Below are 14226 nucleotides of genomic sequence, written 5' to 3' on the forward strand. Positions count from 1 at the left end.
TATTAAATATAATAATTATTAAATATCTGTGATTGTTCCACCCACCATCATATAAGCATTGTTTGAAAGGTACATCCCAAAAATAGCCATTAAGCGTATTTATTTTTAAAAAAAATATGAATCAAGTGTGACTTTACATGTGACCTATAGAATGACATTGACAAAAAAATTCAGAATTAATAATCTGCATTTTTATAAACATGTTGTGAATACAAATTTTTTTAAATCTCTTACAGGCTAAGAAAATAAAACTACATCATTATGATTTTCTTCTATATCAACAGTAAAAATGTACAAAATAGTAAAAGTTATGAAGTTAAAAAGTTATGCTTATGTCAATAAATATGAAAAACAAGAATTCCTAGAATTGCTCAAATCTTTATGCAAAGATAATTTTTACATTTCATTGATCAAACTGTATTAAATGCAATACAGAGCATACTGACTGTTCAAATACAAAAAGCAAAGCAGTAAAAATACAACACATCTGCAAGGTTGTTGTCCTTACAAAAATGCATTTCATATGAAAAAAGAATAAATGTGAAAGCACTCATTGAAAACAATCATGTGTCCGTAAGTTTATGCGTCTGGCTCGAAGGCACCATTAGTCTGGCCCGTTGGTCTTTTTGGGAGCGGTCTGTCTGTCGATCTGCCTCTCCTCCTGGTGCTCGTTGATGCCGGAGCATCTGCATCTGAAATTGTGGTTTGGGATGAAGTCGCTGGGACTCCAGACTTTTTCAACTTCTTCTTCCTCCTAGCTCTGCAGGAAAAGCATTATTCACAATCAGTGTTCACTATTAATTAGCTATAATGTAACAAACTGTATTGTCTTGTTTTTGTTAAAAAATGTCTAAATAAACTTGGAGGCTCATGCAGTGTTGAGTAAACCATGACCCTTTGAATGGAGGCAGCCCAGCGAGCCACTCACCTGGCATCAGTCAGCTCAGGTTCGGTGTCAGAAAGGGTCGGCTCAGAGAGAAACCTAAGTTCCCCAGAAGAACTAATTGCAGCAGAAACCTTTAAATAGTTATGAAGGAGAAAAGACAAAATGACAGGAAGAGCCACGCAGATACTGAAATATATAGACCACTATCACCATGCATTCTTTTTTGCACTAAAAAGTAAACATTAAAGTGATACTTCTCCCAAAATCTTTCAAAACTCTCCCACTACAGGCTCATTATTTGTCATAGTCTCAACAAAATATGGCCATGTAGACTGTTTCCAGCAGAACATTGGGAACGTAATTATCACAAACTGAGTATTAACATGGTTTTATGTCAGAAAAACTTGTCTGGGTGGAGCTGAGGTGTGATTACCTTTAACTGGGAACACCTGGCCAGAGTTCCCTAACTATTCAACCCCAGACCCCATTACAAAAAAAACAATGCAAAAAACTCTACAGCAGTTAGTTCCAACCAAGCACTTTGATTGGTGGGGAACACAGACTGTATGTAAAGAATCTTTATCTTTATTATCTACTTAGCTTTATTTATAATTTTATTCTTAAATCTTTATTTTTGTATCTTTACATGCAGTCTATGATGGAGAGGCCTTCCATGAGTGCTTAAATACAGAACAGCAGCACTGGGACTTTTAACTCCTCATGTATCACTCCGCCTTCTTCACTGTTAATTGGGTAAACAGGCAGGTAGTTCTTCTTGTGACCGATTATGGTGTAACTAATGCGGCGGAGGCCTACTGTGTGTCCCTCCAGTTGCCCTTCAGCGGGAAAAAAAGTAATGGGGGCAGCAGTTGCTGTTGAAGCTGTCACACCGTATTCCGCACCGTTTGTTGTTTAATTAGTTATCCAGTTAAGCTAACCCACGACGCTCGGTAACATTGGCGGTGTTTTTCAACAAGCCGCCATGAGGGCTTTTCTGTGGACGTGTGGAGCCGTTACCCGGTGCTGTTGTTTTTAGCTTAGCTGCCTCAGTATAGCTAGCTAGCTAGACCCCGCATTGTGATTCAAGACTGTGCGCAACCACGTTGGGAAGATTTGGCGCGGACACGAGGAGCATTTTAAACCACGGGGATGTTTGACGGACACTGGTTGACCAGCCCTCTCCCTTCACTGGAGACCGGAGCCACAGTTGGCAGCTGGCGGCGGAGACTAAAGTTAAGAGCCGGTAAGGATTCTTCCTACTTGCCTCAGTAACTCAGTAGAGACACACAATTTATTTCACTGCAAACAGATAATCTTACATGGTATTAAGCAGCTGGTCTGCCCACAACATGTAGACCTAGCTAACACAAAGTAGCCGGCTAGTTTGCCGAAAAAAGATTCGTGTTGCTAAGCAACGGCTATCACTTCGAGCGGTTGCGGAACTAACAAAATAGCCAGACAAACAAACAAATCATAATCTGTCGTCGTGTATTACTGATAAGTAATAAATGACGCTTGTCGAGATGTTGTATAAAAGCAATCTCACAGTCCGGGAACAGTCAGCTCAGTGAATGGTAAAGGGGCTGACACACTGACATGTGCCTCACATTAACCGCCGATTGATCTCCACATCCTAATGTGATTATTATTATTTGATCATTTGTAATTTACTTTATAGGCTTTAGTTTATTATAGCTTAATCTGGCATGTATCTCCCTCCTTTGTTGTGGCCCGGGAGCTAGTCGTAACAAATTGGGGGCTTGTCCATTTGGAAAAGTCAAGACTTTTGGATTTGTTGACATTTTTCCCCAAGTAAGTTCGACTTACTTAAGACTGACAATCCAAATCTTTTTTATATATATTTTTTTCACATTTCCAGACTGTATCCAGATTGATTCTCGACAGAAAAAAAACATGTAATGCAGTTTTTGCCAGTCTAATCCAAAATATTTTGTTCTGAAGTGCGATTCAAATCAAATTTCAGTGAAATCTCAGTCTGGATGCTCTGGCTGCTCAAATTGGATTTCAAAGTGTCTTTGAACACGAGACACAACCAGTTAAATCCAAAGGGACAGAAGTGTTAAAGAGAGCACACTAGTAATAACAGTTAATGGACAAAAAGAAAAAAAATATTTAAGGGCGAAAAGATGGACCTCCATTTTTCATGCTTCCAAGTTCAAAAGCTATAGAAGCATTGCTACATAATTACTGATGCCTACATTGTTACAAAATCAACCCATGCGGATAGATTGGTGATTTCTTGTCACGAATCCAATGTTATTATTCAATTCAATTCACTTTCATCCCCAAGGGCCAATTAATTTGATTATGTGCAAATAACAGTGTGGACAGTCTGTCTTCAAGGTCTGATCTGAAAAACAAATCTTATTTGCCTGCTGTCTGAACTTAGCCTTAGTCTTTATTTTTCTATTTTGTAAATCTGTTTTAGTTGAGTTAAGTGTGTTCGTGGGGAAAGTCGTTAATGGAGAAGTTCGCTCTTCTTTTCAAGTATGTGCAGGTGTTGGCTGACAATTATCACCACAAAAAGACAAAAGTAATGGGATTAAAAGAGAAAACAAGAGTCAGAAGTCATGTCAAAAGCTCTGTGAGGCTGTACTATCTTACAGCAGTGTTTTGAACTACGTATCTTGAGGGAACACCATGCGTGCACAAAAGCTTGATTAAAAAATAAAAGCCCCCTCCCCTCCAAAGTCACATCTACAATATGTAGAATAAGGAGGGTATTTGATTGGAAAATAATGGATCAGAGATATTTTTCGACAATTTTAAAATTACAATAACACTTTAAAGATTTAAATCTGTACTGTAAACCTACTGTCATTATCTATCTTTACATATTGCACATAACTTGTTTGCTGTTCTGATGTACCACTAGGACGCACACCTATTCATGTCATTTTTCATTAAAAACTCCATCAATACATGAGCTGTGTAATGAGTAAGATGTATGAAATGATATGACAATAAAAAATAGTATCAAAAAAAGAGAAAAAAGGAGGGCGTGATGGTCAAAAGAAAGATTGAGATTGAGTATCACTTTACCAACAGAAACACAGACACCACAGACACAAGAGAGAGAAGACCTGCAAATGCAGTGCAAGAAATGTATACCCTCCTATTACAGCCACACCCGCTTTAACCTTTAAGCCCATACAATATGGATTACCAGTGAGAAGAGATTATTCAAATCAATGACAGACACCCCTGCATTATTGTTTCCTTACCCTGGTTGGTGTTGACCTCTCAACAGTCCCCTCTGGCAAGGCTGCAGGCGCCTCTACAGACTGAGTCACCTCTTCATTGAAATCTCCTACAACATAAAATAACTCAGCTTCTTGTACCACTTTTAAAAGTTTCATACACATCATCCATTAGTTGTCAAACACAAGAAATTATAATCCACTTACTCTGATCCACTACATAGGAAGCAAGGAAATATCCCTGCTGCCCATTGGCCAGACGCCCAAACCACCAGTTGTCATTGTCTTTGTACAGCACTTGGATGACATCCCCACGGTGCACTGTCAGTTCATCAGACCGATTAGCCCTGTAGTCAAAGAGCGATACGACCTCGGAGAGGAACACAGAGGTCTAGGGGTTAAATATGAGAGGGGAGAGGTTTCATGTGACTGAGCTTGCAGCTACAGAGGATACTCACTACTTGTTGAACGGGGGCAGAATCCGTTTCCTGGAGGCCTGCAGAAACGTGGTCAGGAAGGCTCTGATGGAGATTAAAAAAAGCATAATTTTAACTCTGAACTGGCAATTTTAGACGATATATATATGATATTTGACAGACCAATGCAGTCATTTTAATGTGGTTGACAAAGAAAAAAAGAAAAAAGACACATCACAAAAAGCAGTAAATGAGGAAATTCACGCAGAAAACAACCTTACCGTCTGTAGCCTGAAAGATGAAGCTCCTGTCAGACGCTGACCGACTGGACTGAAACCGCCTGAAATTACAAGAACAAACAAAAGCATGCATAAATACTTCATCTTGGACTATAACACAATCCACTGACTTGAGATCACTTACGGACACAAGTGAAAATCACAAGCGGCCCATGTTTTTCTCTGTGTACGCTGTACATGCTTTAAACCACAATGCTGAAAGCATTCGGTCTTGATCACCTCATGCTACACTTTGCGCAGCCATAATCTCAGAAAATATTTGACCTCGCATATCACAGAGCAGCAGTGAAGTCATTCATTGGTTACAGACGAATAACAGTGTGATTAACTGTACAAGCCACTCACGGTTTTGGGCGCTCAGAGCTGCCTGGGGGATAAGCTGCTCCGCTAGAGGACCAGAGAGCTGCAGCTTGGAGTGTGGCGACAGAAGAGACGGAGGTGGTAACGAAGCATTTAATCCCGTCTGGAAAGAAAAGGCTGAACTTGAGATGTCTAGCATTTTATGAAAAAAATGCAAATATAGCAAGGTGCAGTGCCAAACAAGTGAATCTAAGGTTGTCTTTTTACTCTCACTTTCGCCTACAAGTAGGTTTACAAGCAGTAATCCACAATCCTGGAGAGTATACCTTTAAGGTCAGGAAAATATTTTTAAAAAGCAAACACAATACATAATGGCAGCCAGCAGGATTATCTGAATAACAAAAGCTAAGAGGAAATGCAGTGCACCTCTGTAACGCTGTGCTAATCAAGACTTGAGTTTATCATTACAAGTAAAAGGGCACACTCTGTAACATTACAGAATTATTTTTGTGGTTTCTTTTCTCAGCACTTGAGAGAAAACCCAAGTACAAACTTGTTTAGACAGTGATTACAAAGAGCAAAATCAATGTTGGCATAAAGGGCTTGACAGGTTACATCATCGTATTTGATGACAAAGTATACAAAGGTGTGTTTACAAAGGAGTAATGAGCAAAAACTCACTGCGCCAGAGTCTGTTGTGAAGCTCCTCCCTGTGTGAGAAATGCTCATTTTGTCTGCAAACCAAACACACGACAGAAGATTATTTTATATGTAAATAAAGCTTGTTGAGATGTAATGCAGCACACCATGTAAAATATATCAAACTGTACAACAGCTCGAATTGAAAACACATACAGTACCTTGATCATACATGTATCCAGAAGTTGAAGACCTCTGATGTGGTTCCTAAAAATAATTAGAAAAAGTGAATTTTGGTGTACATTGAATTTCTCTATTTCTACATGTTCTTATTTTGAAGTAATAGAAAATGAGTACTTACAAGTACTGAATCCAGCTGCTCCTTAACACATTGCATTTTCAATGCTAGTCTGGCTGCATGGGCAAACTGATCAATGGCTGAAGCAGCAGATATGTCCTGTAGCGCTGGTGTGTCAGGTGTGTTTCTGATGGTTTTGGGGTCTGTCGAAGATAATCTGCTCGCAGCTTTCATACTGTGCACCTCCATCTGGGAAGCTGTGTGATACAGCATGACATAGTCTTAGCTTTGTTTGTATTTTAATGCTTAACAGCTGACTAAAATATCATTCAGATCTGAAAGCAAAGTGAGCACAGCTGAGAGATTCAGGGGCTGCAACCACAGAAAAAATCTACTTGTCAGGTGTTTTAACAAACCTTTGCGGTCGTACACGTACACGAGGACCGGTTGGCCCTGACCGAAGGCACTGAAAGCAACCATGTTTTCATGGGGGTGGAACGCCACGCCGTGCAGAGCAGTGGGGTAACAAAGCTCAGAGAAGACGGCAACTTGGTCACCTGAGAGGACAGAACAGCTGACAGCTTTAGCCACTGTGTAAAAAACTGTCAAAACTGTTCAGAAAAAAAACAAACACGACTCTCACCTGTGTCTGTATTCCACACATAAGCCATCCCATCCTCACTACCAGAGAAAATGAAGTTGCCACATGGTGTGAAAGTGCTGTAGATCCGTTCTCTGTAGTTTGTGGCGCCAGTGTATTTCTTTACAGCCAGGCTGAAAAAATGTAAACGGATATTTTAAAGGGACAGTCCACCCCAAAATCAAAACTACAATCTGTCTTACATGTAGTGCTATTTATCAGTCTATACTGTTTGGTGGGAATTGCAGAGTGTTGGAGATATCGGCCATAAAGATGTCTCCCTTTTCTCCAATACAGTGGAACTAGATCGCACACAGCTTGTGGTGCTCAAAGTGCCAAAAAACCCCCCCAAAAAACGTGAAAGTAATGTCTCTTTTCAGAAATCATGACCCTTCTTTACGTGTTACATGTATCTTAGATTTGGTAATACCTCAAGCAAGCTGATCTAGCTTGAAAAGCTGCTTTGTGCTGTCAACTTTATGAAAAACTGGTGTAATGTGCTGGTAATGCTAGACTTAATGTTGGTGCTTTATCAGGGCAAATACACTTAGTTAATGCCATGACCTAGAATGACTTATCATGTACTCACAGAGGCTAAGATGCACCCACTCTCTCCAGTCATTAAAAAAAACACCAGGCTCTTTTCTCTGCACTGGGTAACCAAAGTGGCTGTATTACAAACCACAAAACCAGTAGACACATTCAAAAAGCAGAACAGAGGTCACTGTTTCTTGTAATAGATAGTAGCTTAAGTTTTGTCTTACATTCTCAGGTCCATCATCCTCAAGACACTGTCTTTGGCATGGATGAGCAGGCACCGCCCGTTTGGATGGAGCTGCAGCATGTTGATGGGGATGCCGCTGAGGTCAGTCTCATCAATTTTCTAGAAGAACAAAACATGCAGAGTTTCACACTTCTTTGTGAATTCATTTCTACAGCACAAGTAGACCACCATCTGAAATATCTTAAGTATTCTGCATGATATGTGCATGTGTGTCATCAAACACTACGAATATCATCTCCTGTACCTTCTCTATGCACCAGCGATGACATGGCTGATGCCGCTTGCTGTCAGTTAGTGTTGTTTTCCACACAAGGATCAGGCCTGCGTTGTCTGCAGAGAACATTCTCCTTCCTAATTACAACAAATATAACAGAAAATGACGTCAGCGATAAGAGGGGTCAAGTACAACATTCTGCATTCACATTACAAAAGAAGCAATGTCTCACTTTTCACAAACAAAGCACCGTAATTTGCTTCACTAAGTATACTTAACAATCACCCTCAAAAATGTACTGACATGTACACATGCAAGCTCACATGCACACTGAAACTTTCTGCTGGTTTCAGGTGGGGACTGTATGTGTGAGTGAAGACAGTAACAACTTATGATAAGCTAAGATAATAATAGATAATAGATGACAAAAAATGTTTTTATGTCCTTTTAAATGAGCTTAAATGAATATTAGAGGATATCTAAAGTCCCCAGATAGTAAGTGTAGCTTCCTCCTCTTCTGACTTCATCTTAAGAAAAAATGCATTGACACGAGCATGTAAAGGTACATATTAAATTGAGAAAATTATATAAAATAGACCTGAATAAAAACTTTATATCATTCAGTATTTATTATATGTACACTTAGTTGACTCTCACTGGTTTATTACTTTCATCTAAGCCCTACTTTTTGTAATATTCTTCATAAAGATAACATTTACTTGAGGTGAATCATTCTTTAAGAGACCACATTCGTTCTTATCGTGCAGCGTAGGAGTTGGCTGTGGGCCTATCTCAGCATGCACTGGGTAAGAGGTGCACAACATGGACAGCAGGTTGCCGGTTTATTATAGAGGATAGACACAAAAAACAAGATACCTTCAGAGTCAAAACAAACTGAGTTGATGAAACTGTTGTGACCCTCAAACTCCTGCAGCAACTGGCCGTTCACATCATCGACGTCAAGCCTCCACACTCGCAGCAGAGAGTCGTAGCCCCCGGTAACCACCAGGCTGTGGGCCATGGGGTGGTACTGGGCACAGTACACAAAGGAGGGATGAGGGAGTACCCTCTGGGCTGTTTCCTGAAGCCGCTCCACGTTCCACTCTCTGAGGGAAGAGAGCAAGAAAATAATCAATAATGCACTCTTTTGTGCAAAGAAATATCTGCTCTTAAATATCACTTCAAACAATCAGTCCAAAACATGCTGTGTCACTACTAACTACAAAGAGCATTTGCTCCCTCTAGAGGTGTTACAAAAAACAGCTTCACTGGGACACAGACTCACTCATCTACTCATGATCAGTTTTAGTTACCAGTGTTATTATTTTTTTCATCTAAAAAAACAGAAAGTTACCTGACAGTGCCGTCAGACGAGGCCGACAAAAGTCTCCGATCATCTCTGGACCAGCAGAGATCATAGACTATTTTAAGATGGCCGCTGAAGAAAGCCAGCACCTTGCCAGAGGGAATCTCATACACTGAAACATCAAATGAATGGGTTATATTTTTTTGTCCATGACTGGAAGCTGTAGACTTCTGAGGTCATCCCCAGAGCTGTTAGTTACAACTGTGTGTAAACAGCTCATTAATTAGCTGGAGATTTCTGCTGAGTAGTGAAGAGCAGCATCAGCAGGAGCAGTTTCACACAGATGAGGTGTTGCTCACCTATTACAGGGAAAGCATCTCTGTCAGCACAAGCAGTAGCCAGCATCGTCCCCGCGTGAGAGAACAGCACTGCGAAGCAGCCCATTTTACCACCACGGAATGAGTGAATGGCCTTGTTAGGAATTCGACAGATCTTAAAAGTAAACATGAAACACTGAGTGTTAGTGAAATCATTTAAAACATTACAGGTTTAATACTGTCCGTGAATATACAATTCCTCATCCCACCTGTCCAGGCAGCCTGCTCCATCTAAATGCTGGCGGCTTGGTGTCTACAGGCTGTGTCAGACTCCTCTTGGTGATCTCATTCTGCAGCTCACTGTAGGAGGTGCTGCCCCTCTCCTCCTGCAGGGCCATCATGGACCGAATACTCGGGTCCACCTACAGAACAAAAACCATCTCAGCCACAACATATCACTTAATCCACTTTTGGCATGACTTTACAAAAATGATCTACAATACAACTGATATATAACATGCTGACCATTTGCATATCTACATACCTATCATAGAAATATAAGACAGAAGTATTCCTTATAAAGATATAACAGCAGATATAAAGGAGCGAATAACTTACATGCTCAGGGAGCTTAATGCCTTTCACTGTGACGTAAAGGGTGGATGCGTATTTGTTTCTGGGGTACTTCCTCCACCACTCGACCACCTCGATTGTTTTAGGTTGTCTCTTTGCCCGAGGCGGAGGGCAGAAAAGCTGGAGGCGAAGTTTACTGTCGATATTCAGCACATCGTTTGTGCCGACGAGCTTAAGGATACAGAGAAAAATGTTAAATTAGCATTAAAAAGGCCACATTTAGACAGTTCTCTTCTTTCATTGCCAAATATAGTACCTTGAGGAATGCCCATGCAATCTTTCTGAATCCTCTCTCGTGCTTGTCAACATCAACCTTGGCTCTCGCTTCCTCCATGGTTATAAAGTCCAGGATCTTCAAGAAACAAAAAAAACAAAACAGTTATTGTCAGCTACATTGAAAATGGCCAAAAATCTCTAAATGAAGTGTCTCTTACTTCAAAGAAGAGTATTACTCTGGGCCTGTCATCATTTTGTTCAACAAAGTAACCAAAGCGTTCATTAAAGATTATCTGTTCCCGCCACTCAGGGATGATTGATTTGTTCTTCTTGAAGTCGAAGGGTTGAGTCATGATGGGGAGAATGTGGTCAACACTCTCTTGCTCATAAAATGAGGAGACCGGACGATGGCTATTAAAAACAAGACAGAGAACAACATTTATGCAAATACATAAAAATACTGATATTAAGACAATATTATTTTGCTGTTTGCGACATACAGGGTGTCAACAGGTACCAGACACTTAACTTCAAGGCTTTTTAATACTTTTTCAAGATTATTTAAAAACAAATTTTAGACTTTTTTGGACAAATCATCTTATTCAAACACTTCAGCTAAGTATAAAGGTAAGTAGTATATATGTGGTCCCATGCAGAGGTAGGTTTTATGTAAGGAAATATTAGTTATTAATGCAAGTAAGTACAAACTACATTTTGCTAACAGATAAGGGCAAGTATAAAGTAAAAAGACAGTATTAGGTTTGGTGGAAGGTTTAAAGATTTGTAACATCAGATACGTGGACTTTCACCAGAAGTGCCTGACTCATTCTGACAAAAAGAAATGAAAAGGTGGATAAATTAAATAAGATAAAATGTTTATAGCAATTATGGCCTCACAAATTCAAGTTTAATGGCATTTAAGGCATATTATTTATGACATATTTAATACAGTTTAAGAACCTGAGGACACCCTGGTATATTGTACTCAAAGATTTTACCACCCTCTACTATCTTTGAAACGAGGAATTAAAGTAGTTGTAGAGCATGCCGTGATTTAATAAAAAAAAAACCAAATAACTATGGATCAGATGTTACAAGTTACAATTCAGCATCCAAATAAGAATGTACTGGGTAATAAATGTTAGCGAAACAATACCAATGAGCAGCCCATTTTACACTGAATCAAACACTGATCTAAACTGCAGTAATGTTGCAGTAATATAGGTGTCTGAGAGTCCATTCTCACCAGTCTTCTTTCTTCACATACTGTCCAGTGTTTTCATCGACAACATGTATCTTCACCATGGGGTGGGAGATCAGCAAGTCCGTCTTGAGGCGATCACTTTTGTGGATGTACACTCCCAGCACCAGGCTGTCATCAAATGTTGGTTTCTGCGGTACGTCTGCCTCAGTTTCACTCTCTTCTTTGACAACTGGAAAAAAAGAAGGAAATTATGAATATAACATTCACACTTTTTAAATTGAACTTAAATTAATTCCCAACAGCAGTCACCATGTTTCTTCTTCTTCTTTTTCTTCTTTCCCTTCGTTTCTGTTTCATTGTCCACATCGGCATCCTGGTCATCATTTTCATCTTCATCCCTAGTGGAACAAAAAGCATTAAATCTTACTTCAACATGCTAAAAACTGTAGCCTAAATGTAAAAAAGAAAACAAACCTATTATCACACTAGTAGATATACACACCCTGCTTCCGGTTGTGTAATTACAGATTTCAGCTTTTTCTTTTTTTTCTTTCCAACATCATTATTCAGTGGAGCACTTGCGGAGACAACACTGTCTTCTGCAGTCTTGGCACTTGTCTTCTTTAAAGTCCTCTCCTCCTCCTGTGCGATCTGCTGCTGGTATTCATGCAGCAGCTTGTCCTCTGCATCCTCCACCTGACTCTCTGTCTTGGCCTCGGTATCTCCTTTGCTTCTGCCCTTTTTACTTTTCCGCTTTGGCTCCTTTCCACCTCCTACATCATCTGGCTCCAAAGCAATCTCAGACTTGGAAGCATCTGCATCCTTCTCAATGTAACTTGTATTGTCCTCAGGTGGGAGGGAGGGAAGCTCCCTCTTACTTTTCTTCTTGCCTTTTGTTGTTTGAGTCTCCTCTTGGTTTTTGCTGTTGTTGATGTTAACCTTTTCTGCCTTTTCCTTCTCTCGTTGTTTATTCTTGGTGTAGCGAGGGCTGCCCTGTTCAGGGTGATATGTGTTTTGAAGGATGGTCTCATCTTCTTCTGTGTCCTTCTCAAGGTTCAGATTCTTTTTTAGATTCTGAAGCTAAAGACAAGAGAGGAAAGGAGAGCAAAGAAATACCAATATATGTATTTAAATCTTGTTTCCTTTAACATGGGTGACCATTTCACATGTTTTGCACTATTTTTCAGTGTATTTTGGAGGAAAAAAGATTAAGGACACAAACCAGGTTTATTTTTTTTGAACACTTACCACAATAGTTTCCTGAGCTTCAGTGTTTTGCTTTTTCAACTTTTTCTTCTCTGAATCAGAGTACTTCTTGAAGACTTCATTGAACCTTTCCCGGGTCTTTGCCCCGACTTCACTTTCACCTGTTAAAAAAAAAAAAGAAACTATCATTAATGGGCAGAGAATGCATGCGTTTCAGTATTTTTTAAACAGTACTTAAAAACCATGGCTTAAAAGAAATCATAAATTAACCACAAATCATGTGAGCAGTGATCCAAACCTTTGCGTAGAAATTACTTTTCCCGGACAATATAATGTATGCTTTGAATAACTTTTTATATGTGGTGTACTGTTTGAAAATTTGCAATCTGTCTTGCTTGATTATTGTTTTACTTTTTATTGTTTGTTTTGTACTGAATTGTCTTTTAGTATTTTTCTTCCAGGGGCTGCAGAAGCAAATTAGCTATACAGTTGACTTTAGGTCGAAAGTTGTATTGTGCAGGCCCATGTTACATCAGCTAATAAACTAAACTAAACTAACCGGTCATGGGCTAGCTACACTGAGATCAGTTAATACTATATCATCAGAGCAGTGTGTGCTGCTATGAAGAAGGGTACATTTATAACTACTTTTTACTATTATGCTCCAGTAAAATTTAAAAGTACTTGAGTGTTTACATTTTACTCAGTCACATTTAAGATTTAAATAGTGGTTGTTTTTTTTTAACTTTTCAACTTTTTTACACACATAAAAAAAACATGCTCAACAAATAAAAAACTATGCATTTTTGTAGATTGAACTACCCAACAGTGTGTAAATTAGATTAAACTTTAATGAATAAATAACAATAATCCACTAACATGTTATAAAAGACTCTGAAAGGAGGTATTCTGCATTATAAGAAATTTTACTTTTGATACATCATGTTTTCTCCTGTGATTTTTATTGCAGTTTATTATTGCATTTGTACAGTGTTATTCTACTATCATTCAGTAATGAATACTAGTATTTCTTCTTTTACTGGTATGTTGGGGAGACAGTTGAAAACTCACCTGCTGGCATCCTCAGACCCCGTTGTGTTTCTCATTCTGAGTCCAAAAGGATAATAATCCAGTTAGGAATGCTCTCATCCTGCCAAAACAAAACAGGGATAACGTTAACCTTGTGAACAAAATCTCTGCTGGATCATACACTGCTTTGTAAAGGGCACTATTGGTTACACAATTTGGATAACAACAGCGTAGCAAACACACGTCGTATTTTCCGCGAGGCTAAAAAAAATCTAAAGAAAAACAACATTTTTGAGAAGCTAACGGTTAACTGCTAGGTACGTTAGCCTGCTAAGTGCTAACATTAGCTAGGATAAGTGGCATTGTTGACTTGCCACGTTTGGCTGAGGACGATTAAGCTTATTTAACAAACAGTTTGAGCCTCACAACAAAACAAAGTCCACATAAACGTGTTTTAAAAAGCTGGGTATGGGTCCGCTGAGGATAACTGCGTGTATCTACCCTGCAGTGATTGTGCTGTCCTCCAACTTCTCCGACGACGCTGCGACGGTTTCCAAGTCAACCACACAGTGAGGGCGGGGCGTAGAGGCCATGTTTGTGACGTACACACAACAACAA

General features: G+C 39.4%; 1 protein-coding gene across 2 annotated transcripts; it reads right to left on the minus strand.

Moving 5' to 3' along the window:
* Positions 1 to 358: 358 nt before the first annotated feature.
* Positions 359 to 14176, minus strand: ahi1 (Abelson helper integration site 1). Of its 2 annotated transcripts, XM_042501043.2 has the most exons (27): positions 14110 to 14176; positions 13651 to 13729; positions 12622 to 12740; positions 11876 to 12453; positions 11683 to 11771; positions 11416 to 11602; positions 10388 to 10580; positions 10210 to 10305; positions 9939 to 10124; positions 9590 to 9742; positions 9363 to 9495; positions 9052 to 9175; positions 8574 to 8803; positions 7728 to 7834; positions 7464 to 7582; positions 6703 to 6833; positions 6476 to 6616; positions 6123 to 6316; positions 5983 to 6028; positions 5804 to 5856; positions 5168 to 5285; positions 4805 to 4863; positions 4566 to 4628; positions 4315 to 4477; positions 4132 to 4217; positions 929 to 1017; positions 359 to 760 (listed from the first exon to the last, which is right to left on the minus strand). In XM_042501043.2, the coding sequence occupies exons 2-27, from the start codon at positions 13658 to 13660 to the stop codon at positions 580 to 582; spliced, it is 3648 nt and encodes a 1215-aa protein (XP_042356977.2). In that variant the 5' UTR covers positions 13661 to 13729; positions 14110 to 14176; the 3' UTR covers positions 359 to 579. The 2 variants fall into 2 exon arrangements, with proteins under 2 accessions (XP_042356977.2, XP_042356979.2); XM_042501045.2 differs by lacking the exon at positions 929 to 1017 and having other exon boundaries at positions 621 to 760.
* Between the last annotated feature and the right edge of the window lie 50 nt (positions 14177 to 14226).

The sequence above is a fragment of the Plectropomus leopardus genome, chromosome 14 (assembly GCF_026936395.1).
Source record: "Plectropomus leopardus strain MGB_pleo_1.0 chromosome 14, ASM2693639v1, whole genome shotgun sequence".
In the NCBI taxonomy this organism is placed as follows: Eukaryota; Metazoa; Chordata; class Actinopteri; order Perciformes; family Serranidae; genus Plectropomus; species Plectropomus leopardus.

What these genes read in the sequence shown, in the direction of transcription:
- ahi1 (XM_042501043.2), bottom strand. An exon ending in AGATGCTTTCCCTGTAATAG is followed by an intron (nt 9,176 to 9,362) that starts GTGAGCAACACC and finishes TTGATGTTTCAG; the next exon opens with TGTATGAGATTCCCTCTGGC. An exon ending in GTACGTGTACGACCGCAAAG is followed by an intron (nt 6,317 to 6,475) that starts GTTTGTTAAAAC and finishes TGTATCACACAG; the next exon opens with CTTCCCAGATGGAGGTGCAC.